The sequence below is a fragment of the Podarcis cretensis genome (genome assembly GCF_951804945.1).
Source record: "Podarcis cretensis genome assembly, chromosome: 7".
In the NCBI taxonomy this organism is placed as follows: Eukaryota; Metazoa; Chordata; class Lepidosauria; order Squamata; family Lacertidae; genus Podarcis; species Podarcis cretensis.
In genome coordinates, this window is record NC_137176.1 from 86,797,684 (window position 1) to 86,825,543 (window position 27,860).

General features: G+C 44.5%; 1 protein-coding gene and 1 long non-coding RNA gene across 2 annotated transcripts in view; one reads left to right on the top strand and one right to left on the bottom strand.

The window, feature by feature from the left end:
• Nucleotides 1-27,860, top strand: part of LOC307220607 — a 511,018-nt gene that overhangs the window by 48,044 nt on the left and 435,114 nt on the right. The gene's annotated exons all lie outside the window — the stretch shown is intronic.
• On the bottom strand, nucleotides 15,286-17,761 carry LOC307221027 (cation channel sperm-associated protein 2-like). Its single transcript, XM_079985141.1, has one exon. It carries the CDS (start codon nucleotides 17,734-17,736, stop codon nucleotides 16,303-16,305), a length of 1,434 nt encoding a protein of 477 aa, XP_079841267.1. The 5' UTR covers nucleotides 17,737-17,761; the 3' UTR covers nucleotides 15,286-16,302.

Sequence of the window (27,860 nt, forward strand, 5' to 3'; positions counted from 1 at the left end):
ATGAAGGCAGGAGTACCCTTCCCACACAAGCTCAGTAGGTACTCATTTGTCTTCATCTTGGTAGAAGGACTACACCTGGCTTGAAGGAGTGTCCTTATCTCGAAGGAGTGTTCTTACTTTGCAAGCTCCTTCAGTACCAAGGAGTCAACTCCACCACCAGCAGACCTTTGGATAGCTCAGCCACTAGAGTGGAAGGCTGTAAACAGAGATTTGAGTCATCTGTGGGTGCTAAGAGCTCAGAATGGAAGCAGAAGCATCATTTTGACAGGTTCAAGTCAAGGAGCATTGTACCAGATTGGTTGCACCCCCAGTGCTGCTGTTGAGAGGAGGAAGCTGAAAACAGTGGAACGGACTCCCTTGTAAGGCGATGGACTCTCCTTCATTGGAGGTTTTTAAGCAGAGGTTGGATGACCAGCTGACATGGATGCTTTAGCTAAAATTCCTGCATTGCAGGGGGTTGTAACACATAACCCTTCTGGTCCCTTCCAACTCCACTGTTCTGTGATTCCATGCCTATTATAATTTGGCATGTTGCTTATATAGGGACACCTCTCACAGGTATATTGTGTGGACATCAAGTGAATCTTTTTTTTATTTTTTAAAAAAGAGGTAAAGGACCCCTAACAGTTAAGTGCCTTTGACTGAAGGCAATTATGGGGTTGTGGCTCTCATCTCACTTCAGGCTCAGGGAGCCAGCGTTTGTCCACAGACAGCTTTCCAGGTCATAAGGCCAGAATGACTAAACCTCTTCTGGCACAATGGGACATCATGAAGGAAGCCAGAGTGCACAGAAACGCCGTTTACCTTCCCTCCACAGCGGTACCTATTTATCTACTTGCACTGGTATGCTTTTGAACTGCTAGGTTGGCAGGAGCTGGGACAGAACAAAGGGAGCTCACCCTGTTGTGGGGATTCGAAATACTGACCTTCCGATCAGCAAGCCCCAGAGGCTCCATGGTTTAGACCACAGCTCCACCCGTTCCCTTTTTTTACCTACCCAAAGCCTGTAAAATAGAACTCAAAACAGGGATTTGTGTTTGGATCAGAGCTGAATCAGGCAGTCTACAAAGTGCTTTGGACCAAATCAGACTATTTCCAAAGCACAAAACTGAGGTCTGAACTGAAACTTGTATTTGGGGCACACCCTTAATTTATGTTCCTTGTTCAAGTAGACCAGAATGATTCAAGAAGTTGGATAATCATTCATGTAGTTCATGATCTTCCTCATAGCCTTTTGTTTACTTGCTCTTGATTGCTCTGGAACTTCTCAGTTACTCTTTGATTACACTGGCTCTTTATGGATCAATTCACCAGCTGTCTTCCTTCCCCCGTGTTTTGGTTTCCAGACAATCTACCATCTGAGATCATTGATCATTTGCCCTTGGCCATAATCTTTTCTGCTTGACAGGCTTTCAGCAAGGTATCTAGCCTACTCATCTCCCTGTATACAAACTGCATGCCGCTTTGCCCAGAATACTCCAGTGGCCTTCTCAAGTTTGTGTGTGTAACGGCAGATGGTGCTAACATATGGAGTAGCAGTCAGGAGTAGTAGGGATTGCAGAAACGTCGTCCTCCGATTGGTGCTCAAGCTTTGCAGCTCTGCCCGAGAGCTTTCCAGCAGGGTGGGGGAAGTGATCTAATTCAAATTTGCAGGAACGCTAAGAAAAGGCATTGATCCAACACATTTTTTGGAGTGCTGGATGCAATGCACAGTGCTTTCCTATAAACATATTGGAAGGAAAAAGTAAGAGACAGTGAGAGAGCCAGAGGACTAGACATAGAAATATACATAGGGTAATAAGCAACTAAGTCTTGTTCACAGCAGACTCACTGAAATTAGTGGGTATGAGTAAGTTAGATCCTCTCTGACAAGACCACCTTTATATTTTATTACTTAGTTTGCAGATTGGAATGATGTTTGTCCCCAGTTGGATCAACCAGGTACCCTGCTTTCCTTTTTTAGTTGAATGTAACCACTTTTGTGCTGGAGGAGACTCTTGAGAGTCCCATGGACTGCAAGAAGATCAAACGTATCCATTCTGAAGGAAATCAGAGGATGAGATGGTTGGATGGTGTTCTTGAAGCTACCAGCATGAGTTTGACCAAACTGCGGGAGGCAGTGGAAGACAGAAGTGCCTGGCGTGCTTTGGTCCAGGGGGTCACGCAGAGTCGGACACAACTAAACAACTAAACAACAACAAAAACCAACCACGAATGAGCTGTAGAGCTGAGGTAATCAGAAATTCACATGTCTCTTTATGGACAAGGTCCATCAATTTTCATTTTGCATATTACACCAAAAGTACGGAATTCAAAGGGTTAGGGCAGTTGTGGGAACTGACTTTCTGTCTGATATCTGTGTAATTTCCCTCTCTCTCTTTTTTTTAAAAAAAAATAACACCTTCCAGCATCAACATTTCAACAACTTCTCTAGGCAAGTTGTTCCTTTGACTGGCTCCATGTACAGATCTTCGCAGAAACAAAATCGATGGTGTCCAAACGCTCCCAGATCAATATTCTCTCTGCCTCTTAACTTATGCTGTTTTATACTTTTCTCGAGCTGCTTTGTGCTTCCCAACAAGTACCTGTTTTGAGACTTTAAGCTATTTTATTTTCAAAGATTAGAAACATCCATAACGGTGATCCAGTGGGTGGAGTTTGGGTACAGCTGTCCTCTTTCAACCAAGTGGATTCAAAGTGGTAGCCAAATGTCGTTGTTTAATCGTTTAGTCGTGTCCGACTCTTCGTGAACCCGTGGGCCAGAGCACACCAGGCACTCCTGTCTTTCACTGCCTCCCGCAGTTTGGTCAAACTCATGCTGGTAGCTTTGAGAACACTGTCCAACCATCTCGTCCTCTGCCATCCCCTTCTCCTTGTGCCCTCAATCTTTCCCAACCCCAGGGTCTTTTCCAGGGAGTCTTCTCTTCTCATAAGGGGCCAAAGTATTAGAGCCTCAACTTCAGGATCTGTCCTTCCAGTGAGCACTCAGGGCTGATTTCCTTCAGAATGGATAGGTTTGATCTTCTTGCAGTCCATGGGACTCTCAAGAGTCTCCTCCAGCACCATAATGCAAAAGCATCAATTCGTCGGCGATCAGCCTTCTTTATGGTCCAGCTCTCACTCCCATACATCACTACTGTAGCCAAATAGGCAATGATAAAAGCAGCACCCCTTTTCAAGTATTTCTGACTACTTTATTATTATAACTCAGTATTTTAGGGTGTCAGCAGCTACACTTTGGAACTCCCTGCCTATTGATATCAGTGAGGTGTCTTCACTGTACAGTGGTGCCCCACAAGACGAATGCCTCGCAAGACGAAAAACCCGCTAGACGAAAGGGTTTTCCGTTTTGGAGGTGCTTCGCAAGACGAATTTCCCTATGGAGCGTGAGGAAAATTCTCAGGGATGATTCACACCCTGGCCGGCACTTTCTTAATCTCCTGCCCTCGGGCACAAGATATAGAAGCATGATTAGTCGTACCAACAGGGTAAAGAATAGCTTCTATCCATGGGCTGTTAGGCTGCTGAATGAAAAGATAACAACAGGGCAACTGACTTTTGGGTTTGGTGGGTGTGTGTCAGTAAACAAGGGGAATTAAGACTAAGAGAGCTGAGTGGGGGGTGTTCATGTAATCTCACTGTATACAAGTTGTACAAGTGACAATAAAGTATTTCAAATTTCAAATTCTGGAGCTATGGCTGTTGTCAAGTCCTTACAGAGTAGAATGCTGGCCCAAGAGGCCAATGCTTCTGATGAATTGGTTGGGTACACTCCTCCCTTTGTCCGCAACACTTGGTGTGGGAACTTATTCAAGAATAGAGGCACTTAAGACTTCCGGGTCGGCGCCATCGCCGAATGACGGACTCCCTCCGAGCTCCGGAGGGAGTCAGCTGGGTAGGGGTCGGGTCCTGCCGTGCCGGCGACGCGGGAACCCTCAAAAACCATGGGCGGAGATGCCCATGGACTTGGTGACTCGGCGGGCACCGTTTGCGCCCCCCCGACCCGCGAAGGAGCCTGTTTAAAGGCTGCGGAGCGGGTGACGGGGTGGTGGTGCTGTGAGTCCAATGCTTCCCCTGCCCAGCGAAGCCACATGCCATTCGGCGGAGAGCAACGACTTCTTCTTTGAAAATTTCGGATTTGGACTAAAAGGAACAACCCATGAGTAAATTGATTGGACTTAAAAGGGAAATTTGATCTTTGAATTTGGAGCGAGCGGGGGGAGTGCAAAAAGGAAGTCCGCCCCCCCCCCCTGTTGTAGATGGCTCAATGCAAGGATTTGACAACTAAGATTGAGAGATGAACTTGCTTACCTGAAAAAAAATTTTAACTTCACGAAGGGAAATTACAATAATTGTGCTGGAGGAGAAGACTGATTTGTGGGAACTAAAATGCAACCCCCCCGGGAACCGGGAATGATCCGCTATGAGAGACTGGTGAAGAGACACAGAAACTTTGACAGCTGTCAAAGTAGCTGTCAAAGCAGAAAAATAAAAGAGAACTTTGTTACGATGGCTTTGCTGGTTAGATTTGTTACAATTTGGACATAAATTATTGGAAATAAAGGCAACAAGTTATTTTGACTTTTGGGTCTGATTTTGAAAGAAATTAAGTTACCATATTCCCTCTAGAGGGAGGCTGGGACACTGCAACAGTAGCAGCAAGTGGAAAAATACTATGAATTTGAGCAGGATCTGTTATCTCTTGGGAAAGCTGCAAAAACGAAGCATTATTTTGTCTACAGAGGTTTCTATACTAAAGGAGACAATGGATTTATCTATTGAAGAAAGGAAGGGACTTGACGCAAGTTATGTTCCTGAATAACAAAAGCCTCTGTGGAGAACAAGAAGTTTCTGAATTAGAAGGTTTCTGCAGCAGAACAGGAAAAAGCAACCTGAGGAATAAGAGCTGGACCAAATTTGAAGCCGGAGTATTTGGAACATCCAGACTTTAAAAGGACCAAGAAATAGAATTTAAGTTAGACTCTTAAACATAGAGGTCTGGATGGAAGAACAATGACTTTTTCTGAGAGTTTTTTCGAGATTGGACTTTCTGAAATTAAAAGCTATCAAAAGATGGCAAAGTGGAGTTGAGATATAGACGTGGATACACCAGGCTGGCAGTAGACAATGGATGAACTTTGGGGATTGGAACCGGGGAATGGGGGGGGAGAGATTTGGAATCCAAAGGCTGTAAAATTATATATTATTTCTTTCTTTTCTTTTTTCATGTTTGTTGTTTGAAAATAGGGGAATTCGTGGAAGGGAAATGGGGTCGATCTTAGGGAATTATATAAAATATAAGGAGAAATGGTTCATTAAGATAAATAAGATAAATTAATTTGGAATAAATGGGTTATTTAAAATTACAAATAAGGTTTTAAAATTTGGGGTAAGAATCTGTGGAATCAATTTAAGGGAAATGGAATACAAGAGGGGGAGGGGGGGAAAGTCCGGGAAAGATGCCACTGAAACCAAGTGTAAATCATATTTGTTTTTTCTTTCTTGCTTGCTATCTTTCCTTTTTATTCTAGAAAATTTTTAATAAATATTATTAAAAAAAAAAAAAAGAATAGAGGCACTTAAAATGAGCAGCCCCAGTTTGAAATGGGCACAACCCTTATATGACAAACTGAGGCATCTGATCAAGGCCTGTATTTTAAAATGAACTTAAAGATATATTTGCAAATGTTTCATGCCAGGCAAGAAACCAGCTGGCTAAGTACTTTTTTCAGTTGTTTATCTTTCTGCTCTCCTGGACAAGGGCCCCCCTGATTTATAGCAGTAGCAGAAGACAAGTTTCTCAAAGTCATAAAAGGGAATTACAGGCTGGGAGCAAATGTTACACTGACCCTACATATTACAGAATACAATCAAGCTGCAAAAACACTAATTAAGAGTTGGTAAATAGTAAGATTTATTGTTTAACAGAAAATAATACCATGTGCCTCCCATCAGACCCTAACCATATTTTCCTAAGGGTTAAGGCAATAAATTTTGGGGAGAGCTAATGGGAAAAGCAGCTGGCTGAGAAAGGAGGGTGTAATTTGAAGAGGCTTTTTTAAAAGCTGTTTCTTTACTGAGTTCCTTTTTACTTTGAAAAGGCCTTTTTCTTCTAAAAAGCTATCTATGTATGAGATTTGTTGGCTTAATGTAATTAGGCAAAGGATTTAGAAAGTAAGAAATGTTAGATTCTTATGTTAGATTCTTATTTCATTGATGGTGTGTGAGAATGTGAACCCAAGATCTCTGTTTAGATAGAATCTAATACCACGAGCCATTTGTTTTAGCCATTTGTTTTGGAATGCAGGGGCAACAGGGGCAAAAGGTGATCTGGTAATTAAGGTGCCTTGTCGAGGCAAATGTAAGATATATGGCTACTTGTCTGCCATTTATGGATAGAAGGAAATATAGCTCTTTGTCTCCCATAAAAGGTAATAGGAAATGGGTGTATCTTTTATGATTGGTTCTAGCAAACAGCCAATAGGAATTTCAACCAGGCTGATTGGACAGAGGCAGCCAAAGGAGGAGCAAGGGGGCTGGGCTGAGGAAATATAAGTGCTGGCCATCAGGGCTGGAGGGAGCAGAGCTTTGGTAAGTATATACCACTGTGCCTATCATTTATTTGTCTGACAAATAAATTATTATTTTAATTTCTCTATTGCTGCGTTGAATATTTCATTCCAGCTAAGCGTTAACCACAAGCAGGGTGCTACAAAACTTAGATCCATTGATTTCAGCAGGTCTGCTCTGAATATGACTTAGGCAGAATTTGACTGTCACGATTTCATCCTTGGTTTTACCATTCTTCCTTGTGAACTTCTTTTAACATGACATATATGGGAAGGCAGGATAAATAAGTCAAGAATCTATAACAACTGGCCTTGTTCATATGATTTCCAAAGTGGTAATGGGAAGAAGCCACTGAGAAGAGGTCCCCATGACTGGAAAATATCAGTTGGGCCTTAATCTGCTGACACCCGCATTTTATGGGAGACACAAAGCTTCTTTTAAGAACGCAGTGGAATTGGCAATTTCACACATACACCCCTATTCAAAAGACACTACAGCGAAACAATGAATTCAGGATAATAAAATCTTCCCTCTGGCTCTCAGGAGACACACAGGAACGCAATCTGCTGTGTCGTGGCAGGACTGTTTAGAACGAAGTGCACAGTTTGAATATAAAACGCAAAATCATCTCATCAATGGACAACAATCAATTACATGCAATGAGACTGGATTCCCCACCCACCCACCCCGGCTAATGAATTACAGAGAAAGAGACTCTTCGCATTCTTCAGACACATCCTCTCCTCTAAATAAGATACAATCCAGCATATTGAATTTTATGTACTCACCTGTGCATGCATAAAAAATGAGGAATTAGTGCCTGATCTTGGCTGTGTAGGGTACTTAAACAGTTGCTCCTGTCAGTTTTAATAATGCAGAGGGAAGGAGAATAGCACCCTGATAGGAGCTTTTGAGCTCAAAATATTTGTAACTCCAGGTTCCTTATTGCATTAACTACCTGGTTGTTTGACACTGATTTATTATCCAACTTTTCTTCCTCTCTGGTGCATATGCAAATCCTTTCTTGCTTTCTTAAAATAATTCGCTGCTACCACTGCAGTTTTGAGAGAAAGTGAAACATTCATATTAAGGAACTGTTGGTTTGATCCAGCGAAGACATTTTGCAAGCAAATTGACTTCTGATCAAGCAGTGGAAACTTTCCTACCTCTCTTCCCCCTGTGGAAACCCCCCCCCCACCTCACAAATCTGCTCTGGGGGTTCCCCAAACCCTCTGTAGCAGTTCGGAAACTGGCACCAGGAAATAGGAAAGGAAGTGGAAGTTCTGTTGCATGAACTCTTAATTCATGTCTCTCTGTTCATGCAGTGACTCCATTAAATTCAACCTTATAATGAGCTGCATAAATTGAAGCAAGTCATGGTGGCTTAGTTGATAGATTGCTGGATTTCAGTGGAAATGAGGTGGGATTACATTTCAGTGGAAATGAGGTGGGATTACTGTTAGACCCATCATTAGTGAGGCCGAGGGTCACATATGCAAGAACACAACATGAATACAATTCTGGTAAGAACCAGTTGAAGAGGAAATTAGTGGCTGATTGCTAAAGGGTAAAGCAACTCCATGGAAGGTACAAGGAGGGTTCTGACATCTAAAGTAAAAATGGGTTGAGTAAGTTGTATCCATAGCTGTCAACTTTCAGATTTGAAAATAAGGGATCAGCAGCCAAAATAAGGGATCAGCAGCCTCACCTGTCCCAGGCTCCTGTCTTCCACTGCCTCCCGCAGTTTGGTCAAACTCATGCTGGCAGCTTCGAGAACACTGTCCAACCATCTCGTCCTCATGGTTCAATGTTACTAGTGAGCAAAGTTACCCAGTGAGGATTTGAATCTTGGTCCTAACTTTTGGGGTTAAGTTTCTATTTAGCTGTCCATTAATACTGACAAACCGTATCTCTCATTCATCTCTCAGATCCCCTTGTAAATCTAAAGTACTGACCTCACCACATCCTGCGGTAAAAAAATTCCCCAAGTTAATTAAACATTGTGTGAAGGTAAGTTTGTGAAGCTACAGCATTCCTACTATAAGCTTAAGAGACACATTCACGCTCTCTCTCTCTCTCTCTCTCTCTCTCTCACACACACACACACACAGAGAGAGAGAGAGAGAGAGAGAGAGAGAGAGTAGAGCCCCTCCAAGCCAAAGGCCCAAAGGCAGAAAGCCCAGCCAGCAGCCAAACGAAGCCTCAAGCGGTGGTTCCCACAGCACAGCAACCCGGCAAAGGGATACAGCAGCAAGGAAAACCACACTGTCACCTCTCCGCTGGGAAGCACTGAAGTAAAGGCAAGCCCCCAGGCAACACGGCTGATTTGATCAGCACAAGGCATGCAAGCTCCACCCCCCAGTCATTCTCAGACTCCTTATTGGGCAGCCAAGCAACACAGTTGAGGAGCCTCCCTGGCCGGCAGGGAGGGAGAGGAGCTGCTTCCTTTGAAATCTGGGAAATTTACGGGATATCAACAATCCGGGATAGCAGCGGGAAACAGCGCTGGAATAAGGGAGTTTCCCGCCAAATAAGGGACGGTTGACAGCTATGGTTGTATCTCATGGACTGTGGTTTGATGAGAGGTGGTGAAGCACTGGGATGGCAGAAGATGGTTGGATAGAGGATGAACACCGAAGATGACACACAGTTGCCCACAAAGTTTGTGTCCTAACGGAAATGCTTTTACAGACTCTTTGGACTCTGGTATCTGATAATGCTGCTGGAGGAGACTCTTGAGAGTCCCATGGACTGCAAGAAGATCAAACGTATCCATTCTGAAGAAAATCAGCCTGAGTGCTCACTGGAAGGACAGATCCTGAAGCTGAGGCTCCAATACTTTGGCCACCTCATGAGAAGAGAAGACTCCCTGGAAAAGACCCTGGGGTTGGGAAAGATTGAGGGCACAAGGAGAAGGGGACGGCAGAGGACGAGATGGTTGGACAGTGTTCTCAAATCTACCAGCATGAGTTTGACCAAACTGTGGGAGGCAGTGGAAGACAGGAGTGCCTGGCGTGCTCTGGTCCACGGGGTCACAAAGAGTCGGACACGACTAAATGACTAAACAACAACAAAATCAAGGAGAGGGTTTTCAAACCTGTTTTCTCCAGTGTTGTTAGCCTGTAGCTCCCATCAACCCCAGCTAGCTTAGTCAATAATCAGGCATACCTTCTGAAATATACTCGGAGTTGAGTGTGGATTTCATGCTCTTTATTCAGCTCAACAACGTCTGATAATGGATTGCACAGTTGCCCCTTCTGATTGGACAGTCTGCCAAATGTCAGAAAGAATAGGTGAATCAGTTCTCCTTCAGGGGCAGATTATGTCATTTTGGGGTGGGTAACATAGGAATCAGGGCAGGGGCAGGGCATGGGGGAGTAGAGAATAAATTTTCAAGGGAAAACGGGGTGGGGTGGTTTTTTCCCCACCACAGGAATAATCCTTCCAGGGCCATCGATGGGGACAGGCTTCTGCCTCCCCTTCATGGATTTTGGGGGATACAGTCTCTTCTCCCTGGAAAAGTGCTTCATTAACTCTGAAATTTGGGATCCCCTCCAAACTGATGCCAAAGTTTTGTGCTTGTTTTCCGCCAACCTATGGGAGAGAAATATATGTCCATTGACTTGCATAGGGGGTTATGGAAATACCCACAGGAAAGACTGAGGGTGGGGAAAATCTCACCCTTTCAGCAAGAACCTTGTTACCCCAAGAGTGGGCAATGGAGTTTGTGGGGAGCTTCTTTCAATTGATTTTCGCAGGGAACAGCATAGATCCATATGAAAAAAAATAATAATCACTGTTTTTAAATTCTCCAAATCACTGTGATCGGAGTGCCCTGGGGAAATAATTCACTATGATTAAAGGCTAGACCTGTCTATCACGGCAACTCCCTATGCCCCTATAAATATCACTTTAAAACACACACACACACACAAACAACCTTGATTGCAATCATAACTGTGGCCACATGTGAACTGCTGCCTCTGGCGCCAGAACATAAATGCTATGTTTAAACACAGAGCTTCACATGTGACTAAAAATATATATAATTAGTAACCAAGGCAACTAACTGTGATGGAACCTTGCTTTTAATAGCAAATACCAAAATAAGCTTTCTAGCGGTGCTTAAGAAATCTCTTCTGTGCATAGTATGCAAATTTAGATCATGCTGAGAGAGACGGAGGGGCAATTAAAATCAACATGTCAAGTTGCTGTTTGGATAACAAATCTTTCGGGCCTCTCATATGCAATTCAAAAACCAAGCCACTTGCGCTAGGACGAAGAAGCCAAGCGCACAAGGACCAGCGCTGTATTCATAAACCACATGCAAGAATATCAGAAGCTGTGCTTTACCATATCAGATAATTAGCTGGCCTAACTCAGTATGGTCTGGGCCACAGTCCCTTATGGAAAACTTTCTGAGGACTGCATGCCACTGATGGAGAGGGCCAGAGATACTTGCACACTGCTCCGATAAGGCAATTGAGAGGCATTAGAATAAGTTAAAGACACATCCTAGCCATGAAAATACATTTTGTTAGGGATGCACAGCTGGGACGTAGCCTTGGGCAGGTTCAAAGGGCCAGGTAGAGAGACCTGGAAGACGACATTTGGGCCCTAGACACAGAGCCATAGCTAGGTGATCTTGCACCCCTGGCAGAACTGTCCAGATTGCACCCCCTAACCACTGACAAATTAGCTCTTCTTTCCACCTCTCCTCCAAACCCCCCCCCCATTCAATTCACCCTTTATTTAAAACCTTTTCTTATGAGGCAATAATCAATATTTTTATTTATGGACATATTTTTAGCTGATTTCGTGCCCCCGCCCCTCGCTTGTGCCCCTGGTGGGGTCCCATCTCACCACCCCCTAGCAATGGCCCTGTCTATACCCCAGGTTCCCCACCCTTGGTTTACACCCTTGGTGTTCAACTGATGGGTTGGGATGCACCACAAGGTCACAGCCTGGTCTAAGGTGAGTTGTCACAGCAGCACTGCAACCATATAGATATATGGGTTGGTTGGTTGGTTGGTTGGTTGGTTGGTTGGTTGGTTGGTTGGTTGAAAAAAGATCTTGGTCCCCATATGCATATTTAGGTTCAAGATGGGTCCAAGGCTTGGAAAGGTTGAAGACCACTTGCCTAAACCAGTCCATTGCCAGAAGGCTGCACATGACTTCCGCTTCCATTGGTCTGACCCTCCCGCCAAGTCATGAGAGAGAAGATGGATGAACAGGTGGAAGTGCGGAAGGGATGAAGGAATGGATGAGAGGGTGGATTTGTGTGTGTGAGAGAGAGGGGAGTGTCCTATCCATATTTTGACAGATTAAACTCCATGTTCTTCCAAGGAAATTCTGCAGTGTCCTGTGAAGGAGACAAAAAACCCAAAACAGAAGCCTCTTTTGCAAGAAAAGAAAACTTTTTAAACAGGTTTCAGCAGAGTACAGGTTTTGGGTGGACACGTGAGCTACCCTAGTACAAAGCAGCTTCCAGTAATAGTAATAGTAGTGATGTATGGAAGTGAGAGCTGGACCATAAAGAAGGCTGATCGCCGAAGAAATGATGCTTTTGAATTATGGTGCTGGAGGAGACTCTTGAGAGTCCCATGGACTGCAAGAAGATCAAACCTATCCATTCTGAAGGAAATCAGTTCTGAGTGCTCACTGGAAGGACAAATCCTGAAGCTGAGGCTTTAATACTTTGTCCACCTCATGAGAAGAGAAGACTCCCTGGAAAAGACCCTGATGTTGGGAAAGATTGAGGGCACAAGGAGAAGGGGACGGCAGAGGACGAGATGGTTGGACAGTGTTCTCGAAGCTACCAGCATGAGTTTGACCAAACTGCGGGAGGCAGTGGAAGACAGGAGTGCCTGGCATGCTCTGGTCCATGGGGTCACGAAGAGTCGGACACAACTAAACAACAACAAGAAGAATTGGAAGGAACCCTGAGGGTCATCCAGCCGAACCCCTGCAAAGCAGAAATCACAACAGAAGCATCCGTGATAGATGACCATCCAACCTCTGCTTAAAAACCATAATAATAATAATGTGAATAATCAGTATTTGCTTGAAATGGTTAGTGAATAAGATTTCAGCTCATAATGTTCATCTCCTTTTATCTCATTTTGAATTTAATGGGTGGTGTGGCGTGGCGTGGCCTTTTCTCATGCAGGATTTTAGCCAATCAGCTTTATAATTGCTACACACCTTGTAAATGGAGCTATTCTCCACAGGGGGTTGGAGATGGTGACTCTGCACACGCTCTTCTCCTTTGTTTTTAAATCACTCACATTTTGTTTCAGATGGGGTTTATGAGGCTTCCCTTTTGCTCTGGTAATGATTTGTTGTTCAATTGTGTCTCATCCAGCTATTATCTTCAAAGCGCCTTGAGATGCAGCACATGAAAGCTGCTCTCACAAGTGGTTTATGGAACGGAATGAGAATTCAGGTATCAACAGGCTGCGATTAATGGGCCTGCACTAAATAATCAGAGTGATCCTTCCTTCCTTGAAATCAGCAGCGGTGTCAGGCATCCAGGAATGGAAAACCTGCAAACAAATGTCGTACATGAGGTGGATATAAACCTTGCTGATGTCCAGGTCACGCATTTCACCTGCCTTATAAGAGCTGATTGGTGACATTATTTGTCAACATATGAGATGAGAGCTGTAGGCAGTGAAATAACAGAGCCATTATCACCCACTGCAAATCAAAAGAAACTACAGTCATCTTCCAAAGGGGAAGATAGTGGAACCATGCCATCACTCCTGATTTTAACTGACATTGATTGGCAAGTGAAATTAAAGCCTCCTCAAGCCCTGCTGAAGCTAGGGTTAAACTACACTCTTGTTGTAAGACTAGGTGCAGGTGGCACTGTGGTCTAAACTACTGAGCCTCTTGGGCTTGCTGCTCAGAAGGTCAGCGGTTTGAATCTCCGCAATGGGGTGAGCTCCCTTTGCTCTGTCCCACCTTCTGCCAATCTAGCAGTTCGAAAGCACACCAGTGCAAGTAGATAAATAGGTACTACTGCAGCAGGAAGGTAAAATGCATTTCCGTGCGCTCTGGCTTCTGTCACGGTGTTCCGTTGCACCAGAAGCAGTCTAGTCATGCTGGCCACATGCAACCCCATAATCAGTTTTGAATGGACTTAACCATCCAGGGGTCCTTTAACTTTACCTTTACATTTCCAAACCCCCCTGACACTTACGTATGCTGTTTGGGGCTGTTGAGAGTCATATTTGCTACCTGTATTTTAATGAACATTGGGAGACACAAGCATAATGTCCTGAACCCCTGGCCTACCTGGCAGTAAGTCAGTATGTCAAATTCCCAGTCCAGGGTCAATCCAGGTGTCCAAAGTCCAAAACAGAGCACCGTCCCACAGAGATCTGGAACATCCAATGTGAGAGTCAGGGACTGGGCAGGTGAGGAGGAGGAGTGGAGACCAGGAAGCTTGCAGTCAGGGGCCAGATGATGGGAGTATGGAGCCAAAATTATATCATTTGTGCTAGATTCTACAAGGAGGTTCTTGGGCTCTTGTGCAGGTCTTAGCCTTTGTAGGAAGAATGGGAAGACCTGTGGCCTATGGGATTTGCTGGACTACAACTCTCATGAACTCAAAGCCACACACAGGTTCCCCATTTATCCATGAATTCAAAAACAGATGCCACGAAGTATAGCTGAATTTCTAAATTAGAGGTGTAGTGTCAATCTGGTATGTAAATCTTTCCCTGTCTGTAGACAATAACTAACGTGCAGAGAATATTTTTTTTTGCGGGGGGAGAGGGTTAGAGAGGAAAAAGCAATGGCACTCTGCACATGTGTAAAGGCACACTTTCCTAAGCACATGCTGTACAAATCTTACGGTGATGAGAAAAGCAAGGTTGAAAATTGCAGCCCTACCAAGTCAAAGAATTATCAGCTGCCGCCCGTCCAAGTCATGAAAACATATAAATAAGGAATAGGGAATCTGTGGCCCTCCAGATCTTATTGGACTAGAACTCCCATCAGCCCTGGCCAGTATGGTCTATGAGGGTTGGTAGAAAAGCCTCAGTAAATTCAAGGAAATATAAAGTGTGTGGGGGACAGGCAAGAGAGTGTTTGAGATCTTGAGATGGTTTTTTTTTTTTTTTATTGCCTGACATTTTTGGTGGGAGGGCTGTGTCTCAGTAATTCCCGTAGACCAGCCCCCATGGACCTGAACCCCAGAAAGCTCAAATGTTGCCTCTCCCTTTATCAGCCCCCCCCCCAACTCTGGTCATCTAGCCAGGCCCAAAGATGTGTTTCTAACATGTATGAAAACCAGAGTGAACAGAATCAGTGCCTTTACAGGTGTCATTTCCCTTCTTTACTGTCTCATTTCTTCCATTTGGTCTTTGATGATGCAGATTAACCTCTCCATTTTCTTTTGGAGTAATATATCTAATCCTGTGTTCTTTTTTTTTATTTCTTTTGGATTGGATCCACAGTTCCCCTTCCTCTGATGGATGCCACTTTCTTTCCTGATGGGAATCTTTCTTGGATGTATGTGGTCCTTCTGATGAACAAGAAATGCTCCTTCCAACAGAGAAAGAGAACGTTTGGATCCAAGCCATCATATTTTGACTTGTTCTTACCAATTTTTTAAGCTGCCTTGAGCCTCGAATGAACAATTTATTGAATCGATTTAAATAAATACTTAAAATAAGAAATCAGGAAGAAAGGCAATACCATAATCAATCATTTTAAAGCTGGAAACATTTCTTTAATTAATTAACCAACCACAAACATCCTTCTACTACTGATGTAACTGATTCTCTCAGCTTGCAATAAAATTGTGTATGCGGCTATGTGTTCTCAGAATAAAGGAGTTATTTGCAACATTTCAATAAGACTGCTCTTCTGTTTTCCAGGAGGATAGATTTGTCAGTCACTTACTAGGGTGCTCATTAGGAATTTGTTGGTATCACCCATATTGGTCAAAGGTGTACCATTGCTTCAGCTACAACATACTCTTTGAGCTCAGTATGGTGGGTTTCAATTGCTTGATGAACTCCTTGGTTTTGCTACAACAGGTAGGGAGTGTGGTCAAGGAGAGAAAAGGAAATGGGGTTGTGGTTCACTGAGATGTTGAAGGGACACCGTGTCACCTACCAGACATCAACGGCCAGCTCAAGTGGATGAAGAAGGAAATGACTTTTGGTTCCTAGAAGCTTCACCCACCTGACAGGAATAGAACAGGTAAGAAATGGAGCAAACTAGCGCTTCCCAGCTCACCTTTTGGTGAGTGGAAAAGGAAGGGCAAGGACCAGTCAATCCTCTGATCCAGAAGCCAGAGTGAGGTTTCCTCAACAGGAAACAGAGGTGTTCATTCCATTGCCTCCCCTAGGGAAGGATATCCCCAGCGTTCAAGCAGGTCACTCCTAGCTTATTGCAAGACACTTGTGGTTAATTAATAAAAAGTTGGCTCTTTGGTCCATTGGTGTGTCTTATGCCAACTTTCTGGGGTATGGGAGATTTTATTCTTGTAGATCAAATATTACATATGTGCAGAACAGATGTCTGTCTGGCCCACAGGAAAATGTGGCATTTGAGGGTGCACCCTGGTGTGCCTGGCTCACCAATGCTATGAAACCCTAGAGACATCAAAAAGTGTCCAAAACCTGCAGACCGGGTGGTTTTGTGATCTTTCCTTGCAGTTCTAGTCTAATAGAAGCAGAAGTCCACACTTGCATCTTCTTGTTCCTTCAGAAGCCATCACTCCTTGTCCTCCAGGTTGGACAGAGCCAAGATGGCATAATTCTGCAATTGTTTGCGCTCATCCAGGTTATACTGCAGCTTCTCCAGCAGCTCAAAGTAGCGGAAGAGGGAGTCACGGGGCCAAATGACATGCTCGTCATTATCAGCCTCGTATAGCCCTGGCAGGTTCTTGTGGACATATGTTTCCCAATCCAGAGGCCCAGCCTCGACTTCTGGTATGCTGTATATTGTGGATGGCCCCATGCTCATTTTGTCCTGCCCCTGGGGTGAGCTGTACTTCTTTTCCAGCAGTCCCAGCTTAAATTTGTCAGCTTTCTGCTGAATCTCAATCTGCTTCATTTCTTCACTCAATTCGTTCCGAATGGTCTGGAAATTGGTGACCATGGTGGCCACCATGAGGTTTCTGAAGATGAATGCCCCAATGAGGAGCCACAAGCAGATAAACAAGCCACTGATTGCTTTGTTTATCTCTGGGACCTTCCACGTGTCCTGCAGCAGAGCATACCAATGGTCCATGGTGAAGAGAATGAAGATGGTCACCAGCGAATTGGGCATGTCTTGAAAATACTTGTTGTACTCTAGGTCATCCAGGTTTGAGCGAGTGTAGCCATCAAAGAAGAAAATGCCTGATACGGCAAAAACATAGAAGAAGAAGACGAGGAGCACCAGTATGAAGCTCATGGCTTTCATTGCTTTGAAGAGGGCCATAATGAGGATCCGGATTTGCCGGAGTCTAGGGAAGAGCTTTAAGCATCGCAGCACACGGCAAACCTGGAGGAAGTATGTGACGGCCTTGCTGTGTTTCTTTTCAACGAGGAGTATCAACTCAGGGATAAAGGATATGATGGTGACTGTGCAGTCAAAGACATTCCAGGAGTTCTTAAAATAATCCTGAAAGCTAACAGCCCAGTTCAGCCCAATTTCCACCAAAAAGATGAGGACAATGACCCAGATGATCACCTCCATTGCTATCTTCATTTTCACAAAGTGGTCCTCCAACTTATCCCTTATCTCTACTAAGATCATGAGGACCACCATGTTCAGGCAGATGAGGAAGATCATGAAGACTTTGAAGATTTGGCTGTTCAGGACTGAATAAGCCCAAATAGAGACAGGGGGCCAGCGGCTGCAGCGCACGCGGATACGGTTACGGCAGCGTGTTTCTCGGGTAATCACGACATTCCGTTTGGGTGCAACATTGAAGCGCACCAGCTGGTGATGGTCTGTGAGCATTAGCTTCTTTAGCTTCCGGTGGTCCAGGAAATCTCGTATGTTATGGCGTGGAATAGAACTGCCTAGCCCCCGTAGATAGTCAATCAGATAGAAAGTGTAGATCAGCTTGGAGCGGATGGCATCTGCTCGGGGATGCAGTTCAAAGGGTACTTCATTTGTCTCTTTGGAAGCTTGTGATGAGGGTGGCTGGTCCTCCATGACTCCTGCTGGCTCCTCCTGGTATGGCCCAACGAAGATTGGAAGGTTCTTCATACAGCATAATAGACACTCAGAGGTGACCTCACACCTGGAGCAGTCAGAGCATTCCACTAGCCTGATTCTATTAGTATGCCTAGGACTGCAGTTCTTAGGATCAATGCATGCAAGTTATATAATGGAATGCAGACATGAGCCAGTCTAACCACAGTGGTCCATGCACTGGTAGCCTCGAGGCTTGATTATTGCAATGCACTTTATGTGGGCTACCCCTGTATCTGCTTCAGAACCTGCAGCTAGTGCAGAATGCAGTAGCCAAACTAATTACATGACTAAACTACTGGCAATATGTTGCTCCTCTGCTGTGGCAGCTGTACTGTTTGCCAGTTTCTTTTTCTGGACCAGGTTCAAGGTGTTTGTGTGAATTTCCAAAGCCCGAAACAGCCTAGGCAGAAAGGACCATCTGACCATCTGACCATGCTTCACCTCTGATGGGCACTTCTTGTAGTTCCCCACAGCCCTGAAGTTCAATTAGCCCTTGCTAGGGAATATTTATTGTGGCAGACCCTGACCTGTGGAGCCTAGACGTCTGGCAGGAACCTTCCCTGCCTTCTTTCAGATGCCTTCTACAGAGCTGTTCTACAATGAAACGTACAACATACATACATACATACATACATACATACATACATACATACTGTTATTCATATGCAACCTTTCCATAATTAAAACCATGCTCAAGGCCGCTTACAATGTGAAAAAAAAAATACATAATTACAATTATAATGAAAGTGGTCACAAACATAATAATATCATCCAAAATAAAGATACAAAAATAAATGTCAATAACAGCAGCAACCATCCTCCACCAATCTACCTAAACAATTCACCAGCCCAAGAATCTATTCTGCAGCCTCAGCTTTTGTAGTTGGAGTCAGTCAGGGCTCTGCCTCTTAGCACAGTTGGAAAAAGGCTTGCAAGGCAGGGAGGAGGAGGAGGAGGAGGAGGAGGAGGAGGAGGAGGAGGAGGAGTTTGAATTTGATATCCTGCTTTATCACTGCCCTAAGGATTCTCTTTTTTAAAAAATAATATTTATTAAAGTTTTGAAAGTTACAGAAAAAAGAAAGAAAAAGAATTAAACATAACAAAACCATACAATACAATACAAAGACAAAAATACTACATATACATAACAAAAATAAAACAAAAACAATTTAAAAAAACAAAAAACACATATCCAATACTTTCAATGTTATTAACTTTCTTTTACTTGTTTCAGTGACCTCCTCACACCTCCGTTTTTTTGTATTCCACTTCGATTAATTGTTTCAGCAAATCCTTTCTATCTTCCTCAATTTTCTGTCCTATCATTTAACTTAACAAATTCTAACATTATTTTTTCCTTTAATCCATTTACAATCTATTGTACTTAATTATTTATAACATTTCTGCTATGTAACTTCACTCCAACATCTTTCTAACATTCCTTAATTTTACAATATTTCTGTAGATAATCTTTAAATTTCTTCCAATCTTCTTCCACCATCTCTTCTCCCTGGTCTCGGATTCTGCCAGTCATTTCCACCAATTCCATGTAGTCCATCAACTTCAACTGCCACTCTTCCTGGGTGGGTAAATCTTGAGTCTTCCAATACTTTGCAATGAGTATTCTTGCTGCTGTTGTTGCATACATAAAAAATGTTCTATCCTTCTTTGGCACCAATTGGCCAACCATGCCCAGGAGAAAGGCCTCTGGTTTCTTCAGGAAGGTATATTTAAGTACCTTTTTCATTTCATTATAAATCATCTCCCAGAATGTCTTAATCCTTGGGCATGTCCACCAAAGGTGAAATAATGTACCTTCAGTCTCATTACATTTCCAACATTTGTTTTCGGGCAAATGATAAATTTTTGCAAGCTTGACTGGTGTCATGTACCACCTGTAAATCATTTTCATTAAATTCTCTCTTAGGGCATTACATGCCGTAAATTTCATACCTGTGGTCCATAACTGTTCCCAGTCAGCCATCATAATGTTATGTCCAACATCTTGTGCCTATTTAATCATAGCAGATTTCACCATTTCATCCTGAGTGTTCCATTTCAACAGCAAGTTATACATTCTTGACAAGTTCTTAGTTTTGGAATCTAACAATTCTGTCTCCAATTTTGATTTTTCCACCTGGAAGCCCAGTTTTTTATCTGTGTTATATACCTCCATTATTTGGTAGTAATGGAGCCAATCTCGCACTCTATTTTTTAATTTTTCAAAACTCTGCAATTTTATTCTATCTCCATCTTGTTCCAAAATTTCCCAATATTTCGGCCATTTGGCTCCATATTGAGTTTTTTCTGAGCCTTTGCTTCCATTGGTGACAGCCATCTTGGGGTTTTACTTTCTAACAGATCCTTTGCCCTAAGGATTCTCAAAGCAGCTAACAATCTCCTTTTCCCTTCCTCCCCCACAACAAACACTCTTTGAGGTGAATGAGGCTGAGAGACTTCAGCAAACTGTGACTAGCCCAAAGTCACCCAGCACCTGCATGTGGAAGAGCAGGGAATCAAACCCGGTTCAACAGATTACAAGTCCACCGCTCTTAACCACTACACCACACTAGCAGGTCTTTCAGGTCTCATAGCCAAGGTGCTCTACTTCAGAAGGTGGAGTACCTTCATTGGAGGTTTTTAAGCAGAGGTTTTTAAAAAAACAAAAAACAAAACTTTCAGGACCAGTGTTATATGGTCTCAGCGGCTGCCCTCAGTCATCAGTCTAGCTGCCACATTCTGGATTAATTGTAGTTTTCGGGTCACCTTCAAAGGTAGTCCCATGTAGAGCGCATTGCAATAGTCCAAGCAAGAGTAACCAGAGCATGCACCAGTCTGGTGAGACAGTCCACGGGCAGGTAGGGTCTCAGCCTGCGTACCAGATGGAGCTGGTAGACAGCTGCCCTGGATACAGAATTGACCTGTGCCTCCATGGACAGCTGTGATTCCATAATGACTCCCAGGCTGTGCAGCTGGTCCTTCAGGGGCACAGTTACCCCATTCAGGACCAGGGAGTCCTCCACACCAGCCTGTCCCCTGTCCCCCAAGAACAGTACTTCTGTCTTGTCAGGTTTCAATCCATTAGCCACCATCCATCCTCCAACCGCCTTCAGACACTCATGCAGGACCTTCACCGCCTTCACTGGTTCCAATCTGAAAGAGAGGTAGAGCTGGGTATCATCCGCATACTGATGAACACCCAGCCCAAACCCCCTGATGATCTCTCCCAGCAGCTGCATGTAGATGTTGAAAAGCATGGGGGCCAGAAACCCTGAGGGACCCCACAAATGAGAGCCCAGGGGTGTGAACACTCATCCCCCACCACCGCTTTCTGAACACAGCCCAGGAGGAAGGAGCAGGTCCCAGCCCCTCTAGACGGTCCAGAAGGATGTTATGGCCGATGGTATTCAAAAGCCGCTGAGAGATCCAACAGAACTAGGAAACAGCTCTCACCTTTGTCCCTAGCCTGCCGGAGATCATTGACCAGTGTGACCAAGGCAGTTTCAGTCCCATAGTGAGGCCTGAATCCCGACTGGAAGGGATCCAAATGGTCCGCTTCTTCCAGGTGTGCCTGGAGTTGTTCAGCAACCACTCGCTCAATCACCTTGCCCAAGAATGGAAGATTTGAGACTGGGAGATAGTTGGCCATATTGGCCGCATCTAAATATGGTTTTTTAAGAAGCGGTTTGATAACTGCCTCTTTCAGTGGGTCTGGGAAGGCTCCCTCACAGAGAGAAGCGTTCACCACCCCATGAAGCCCATTGTCCAGCCCTTCCTGGCTAGCTTTATAAGCCAGGATGGGCAAGGATCAAGGAGACAGGTGATTGGTTTCACTCATCCAAGCAGCCTGTCCACATCCTCAGAGGTAACAGATTGGAATTGATCCCACACAACTTGACTAGATAGGACTCTAGCACTCTCCCACCCCAGCCCTGCTCCCATAGTGGAGTCTATCTCTTACCGAATATGAGTGACTTTATTGGCAAAAAACTTTGCAAAATCATTGCGGGAGATCATGTGGCCACTACTGGGCCCCGATGGAGCAGGTGGTTCCACTAAATTGCGAACCACCTGAAAGAGTCTCCTGCTGCTGTTTTCTGCAGATGCAATAGAGGTAGTGAAGTAAGTCTTCTTCGCCGTCGCTATCACCACTTGGTAGGCTCAACATTGAGCTCTAACCCGTGTCCGGTCAGCTTCAGGATGAGTTATCTGCCACCAGCGCTCTAGCCGTCTCAGCGATTGTTTCATTGCCCTCAGATCCGTGGAAAACCACGGGGCTGTATAGGGAAGCTTTTTAGTGCTTCATGTTAAGTTTTTATATATGTTGGAAGCTGCCCAGAGTGGCTGGGGAAGCCTAGTCAGATGGGTGAGGTATAAATAATAAAGTTATGATTGTTGTTGTTATGGAACAGGACATCCCTATTTCCATCAGAGAAATGTTGGAGGGTATAGAGAAGACTTCTAGTATCAGTTGAATGTGACTGAGAAGCTCTCCTGCAGAATGCAGTTAAATAAGGGCTAAAGAAGTCTTATAATGGAATTGGCATGTGAAATAGTGTCTGTGTGTCATGAGTGGTCTAATAAAGGCTTTCTGTGAAGCCAAAGAGCTCTTCCATGGAGGATGCCTGGTGCAACTCTACATGACTGCCTGCTCTCCTCTGGGCTCTTTATGGGGCAGACCTCACTATGTCACTGCAAGAGCCACTGTTCTGGGTGTGCCTGCTAACTAGAAGGAGACAAGTTTATCTTTCACTCACTTCACTGCAGAGTTGCAGCAGAATAACTAGATCTCTAAGGAGACCACTGAGTCTCTGGATGAGTAATTGGTCTGAGCATGCCTCTTCGAAAGAAGAAAACAAGTCCAGAACCAGCCACTCATGCAGAAACAAAGAAAAAATAGAGGTCTACTGGAGGCAAGTGATTCTCATACAGTTTAGAAAACAAGTCAGAGTATTTTTAAATGTGGCAAACGATCAGAAATCATGGCCTAGGTGGGTCTTCTTCAACTTTGGATCCCCCACTCCAATCATCCCTGACCAGACCCTCCAAGTGTCCCTATTTTCCAGTGATGTCCCTGATTTGAAGAAGCCGTCCCAGTTTCTCATTTGATCCCAGAATGTCCCGCTTTTCCTTAGGATGTCCCTATTTTCATTGGAGAAATGTTGGAGGGTATGGAGTTATCCAACCCCTGAGCCATCTTAAGGCAATCCTATATAGGGAAGGTTTTTTTTAACGTTTAATGTTTTATTATGTTGTTGTTGTTTTTATGTTGGAAGCTGCCCAGAGTGCTGGGGCAACCCAGTAAGATGTGTGGGATAAAAATTGTAAAATTATCATTGTGGAATGGTGCGTCCCTATTTTTATCGGAGAAATGTTGGAAGGTGTTATGTACTGGGAAACCCAGCCAGATGGGCAGGGTACAAATAATAAATTATTATTATTATTATTATTATTATTATTATTATTATTATTATTATTACTGAGTTGAATAGGATCCAAAATGCAGCTGTCTCTTTTGGTCCTAGAACAATAGGATTCAGAATGCAGCAGTCTGATTGGTCTGCGGGAGCCACCCAATCCAACTCCAGGTGGAAGTGAATCCGCAAGCTGATTGGCCTACAGGAGAATCCCAAAATTAGCCAATCACGTGGGGCCAGTTGTGTAAAAAATGTATATAAAGCAGATATTTTTGGGGGGAACTTCCATTTCTCACTACTATGAGCTGAATAAAGAGCATGAAATCTACACTCGACTCCGAGTATATTTCAGAAGGTATGCCTGATTATTGACTAAGCTAGCTGGGGTTGATGGGAGCTACAGGCCAACAGCACTGGAGAACACAGGTTTGAAAACCCTCTCCTTGATTTTGTTGTCGTTGTTGTTTAGTCGTTTAGTCTTTGTCACCCCATGGACCAGAGCACGCCAGGCACTCCTGTCTTGCACTGCCTCCCACAGTTTGGTCAAACTCATGCTGGTAGCTTTGAGAACACTGTCCAACCATCTCGTCCTCTGTCATCCCCTTCTCCTTGTGCCCTCAATCTTTCCCAACATCAGGGTCTTTTCCAGGCAGTCTTCTCTTCTCATGAGGTGGCCAAAGTATTGGAGCCTCAGCTTCAGGATCTGTCCTTCCAGGGAGCACTCAGGGCTGATTTCCTTCAGAATGGAGAGGTTTGATCTTCTTGCTGTCCATGGACTCTCAAGAGTCTCCTCCAGCACCATAATTCAAAAGCATCAATTCTTCGGCGATCAGCTTTCTTTATGGTCCAGCTCTCAATACTTCCTTTCAAAGATTGAGTGGGGAATATGATGCAGCTGCAGCACAGGGACGCTAGGGGGTGTAAAGCCATAACATTCAAGAAGCAATATCCTTTTAGATTTTTGTGTCATGAATCTCAGAGGGTGTGGGGCGAAGGAGAGACGTGCCATCAGCTGCCTCCTATTACAGATGCTGCTGGCTTTGGGTTTTGCTTAAAAGCTTTCTCTTTTCGAATCCCATTACAACTCTATGCAGGCCATTAGTTAATTAAATGAAGTTACCGGAGTCTTTGATTGTCTGAATCTGTCATTACTCTTGGCCAGCCACCTTTGGGGATTTACCTTCCTCCACACAATCAGGAAATGTGGAAAGCAAATACAAAAACCAGGCGACAAAAACCAGCAAGAAAATGAATTCTTCTTGGGATGGAGCCATATCTGTCTCCTTCTGCCAAGTACATTAAATCACTAGGTGCTCTCTTCCCTCCCCCACAAGACACAGTGACACTGGCAGCCTCTTGAGTAAAAGGGAACAATGAACTCATTACCGAACCCAGTTATTTTTGTAGCCTCCTCAGTATGATCAAAAGGGACACCGGGTTCTTTTACCCTACAGTCCAGGAATTCTGCTTCTCCACCCCCATCGTCCAGCCCGGACACTGAGTTCCTCCTCCAAGGGTCTTCTGGCGGTTCCCTCAGTGCGAAAAGTGAGGTTACAGGGAACCAGGCAGAGGGCCTTCTCGGTAGTGGCTCCCTCCTTGTGGAATGCCCTCCCTTTGGATGTCAAGGAAATGAACAGCTATCTGACTTATAGAAGACATCTGAAGGCAGCCCTGTTTAGGGAAGTTTTCAAGGATTGATGTTATACCTTTAGATGTGTTGTAAGGAAACCCTGCCAGCTGGGTGGGGTATAAACAATATCATCATCATCATCATGTTACTGAACTGCAAGTGAAGGGTGGAAAGCTGGGGTGGCTAACATTTCCTTGATGAAAATAGGGATGTCCTATTCAATAATAATAATAATACCACAAACATCTGACTAGGTTGCCATTTAAACAAATAAAGTGGGACATCCAGGGATCAAATCAGAATCTGGAACAGCTTCTGTAAAACTGTGACTGTCCCTGGAGAACAGAGACACTTGAAGGGTCTGCAATGGCTAGCCCTCCCAGTGTCACACACCATCAGCTTGTTTTCTACATCTCCAGAGGTTATGTCTCAAATCCATGGCTTCAAGTTAAAGCAAGGAGATTCTGATTAAACATCAGGGGGGGGGGAATTCTCATAGTAAGAGCTGTTCAACAGCTGTGGACTCTCCTTCTTTGGTGTTTTTTTAAGCAGAGGTTGGACAGCCATCTGTCATGGATACTTTCGTTGAGATTCCTGCCTTGCAGGAGGTTGGACTAGATGACCCTTAGGGTCCCTTCCAACTCTACAATTCTACCAGAAGCCATCTGGGTTCCTGATTTGATTCCAGAATGTCCCGCTTTGCCTTAAAACACCCCTATTTTCATTGGAGAAATGTTGGAGGGTATGGAGTAATGTAACCCCCAAGCCGAGGAGATAAGTAACTATACAACCTTTAGAAGATATCTGGAGGCAGCCTTGTATAGGGAAGTTGTTGATGTTTAATGTTTTATTCTGTCTTTTATACATGTTGGAAGCTGCCCAGAGGAGCTGGGGTAACCCAGTCAGGTGGGTGGGTGGATATATAAATAATAAAATTAGTAGTAGTAGTAGTATCATCCTCATCCTCATCATGGAATAAGATGTCCCTATTTTCATCAGGGACACGGGTGGCGCTGTGGGTTAAACCACAGAGTCTAGGACTTGCCGACCTGATCGGCGGTTCGAATCCCCCGTGACGGGGTGAGCTCCCATTGCTCGGTCCCTGCTCCTGCCAACCTAGCAGCTCGAAAGCACTTCAAAGTGCAAGTAGATAAATAGGTACCGCTCCGAAGGGAAGGTAAATGGCGTTTCCGTGCGCTGCTCTGGTTCACCAGAAGCGGCTTAGTCATACTGGCCACATGACCCAGAAGCTGTACGCTGGCTCCCTCGGCCAATAAAGCGAGATGAGCACCGCAACCCCAGAGTCGGTCACGACTGGACCTAATGGTCAGGGGTCCCTTTACCTTTAACTATTTTCATCAGAGAAATGTTGGAAGGTCTGGCGTCTGCTCTGCGTGCAGAAACTCCCAGGTTCAGTTCCTAACACCTCCACATAGGACTGGGACTATCTCCTTCCTGCAACCCTGGAGAGTTGCTACCAGTCAGCGCAGACAACACTGAGTTAGATGGAGCAGTGGTCTGACTCAGTAGAAAGCAGATTCCTAGGCTCCTAGGTTTCAGCACAAAACTAGTCCAAAGTGCTACAAAGAGTGAGAAAGTTTCAGGGCCGTTCACCTTGCTATTTTGAGATGGGGACTTTTATTAGATTGGATTGTAGTTAGATTGGATTGTAGATTGAGCGACCTGTGGGCTAAAAATAATTTTCTCCCTGTGAGTGAGTGTGTGCAAAAGAGAGTGAGGGGGGTATTTCTGTTTTTAATCTCTTCTCCACGGAACAGAGAAGTGCTACAGTTCCTCCACAAAGCCCTCCTCCCCCGAGATGATATATGTTGCGCTGAATAAATGCAAGCCAAAGGCAACCATCGCAAACGAAGGAGCAAACTCTTCCTGACAAGTGACAATACGAGGTCCTCAGGCTCCCACTTATTATCGCAAGGCCCGGCAGATTTAGGAGCTGTGCCTCTCGAATGCAGCTCTCCAATAATCCCACTGACTCAATTGGCGAGCTTCTCTCCTTCGTCACTTTCTTCATTGCAATCCACTGGAAGCGACAGCCCAGAACGATCCTCTGCTTACTCACCTACCAAGTGTTGTTCAGCTTCTTGTCACCTAGTGTTAGCTCAGCCAAGGAAGAGATCTTTTCTCAGGGCTTCTGCTCGCAAGCAACACGGCTCCGTGCTTTTATTTTTGCCATCCTCTTAGAGTTGCTTTTTTTTCCCAATGGAAAGGAACACTCCATCAGTGGGTTGAGGAAATGTGGAGAAGCAGCCAGCAGAGAATGGAATCGAGGACTAGTTTTGAATTAACAGAGAATTAGTAGAGAATTAATGAAAACAAGTAAGCAGTGGAAGACAGGAGTGCCTGGCATGTTCTGGTCCATGGAGTCACGAAGAGTCGGACATGACTAAATGACTGAACAACAAAGCATCCAAAAGGGGAAATGTTGCAGTACTGGTTAACTTCACCTGCAATATCTGTTCCAGTCAGTGCAAAGAGATGACATTTCCAGGTACCCTAAATGACTGTGCGCTAGAACAGTTGGCCATGGAGCTGATATGGGGTAGGTGGGAAGCGGGTGGCCCTGTGGTCTAAACCACTTAGCCTCTTGGGCTTGCTGATCACAAGGTTGGCAGTTCGAATCCCTGCAACGGGGTGAGCTCCCGCTGCTCTGTCCCAGCTCCTGCCAACCTAGTAGTTCGAAAGCACGTCAAAGAGCTAGTAGATAAATAGGTACCACTCCGGTGGGATGGTAAACGGCATTTCTGTGCACTCTGGTTTCCATCACGGTGTTCTGTTGTGCCAGAAGCGGTTTAGTCATGCTGGCCACATGACCCAGAAAGCTGTCTGTGGACAAACGCTGGCTCCCTCACCCTGAAAGCACCACAACCCCATAGTCGCCTTTGACTGGACTTAACCGTCCAGGGGTCCTTTACCTTTACCTAGGGGTAGGTAATATATTGATATATCAGCCCAAACCACTTTGAAGTCCATATTGTGATATCAGTTTCAAAAATTTTGACCTGGCAATATCTTGC

Coding starts and splice junctions, on each gene's coding strand:
- LOC307221027 (XM_079985141.1), bottom strand. CDS start 17,736: ATGGAGGACCAGCCACCCTCATCACAAGCTTCCAAAGAGACAAATGAA.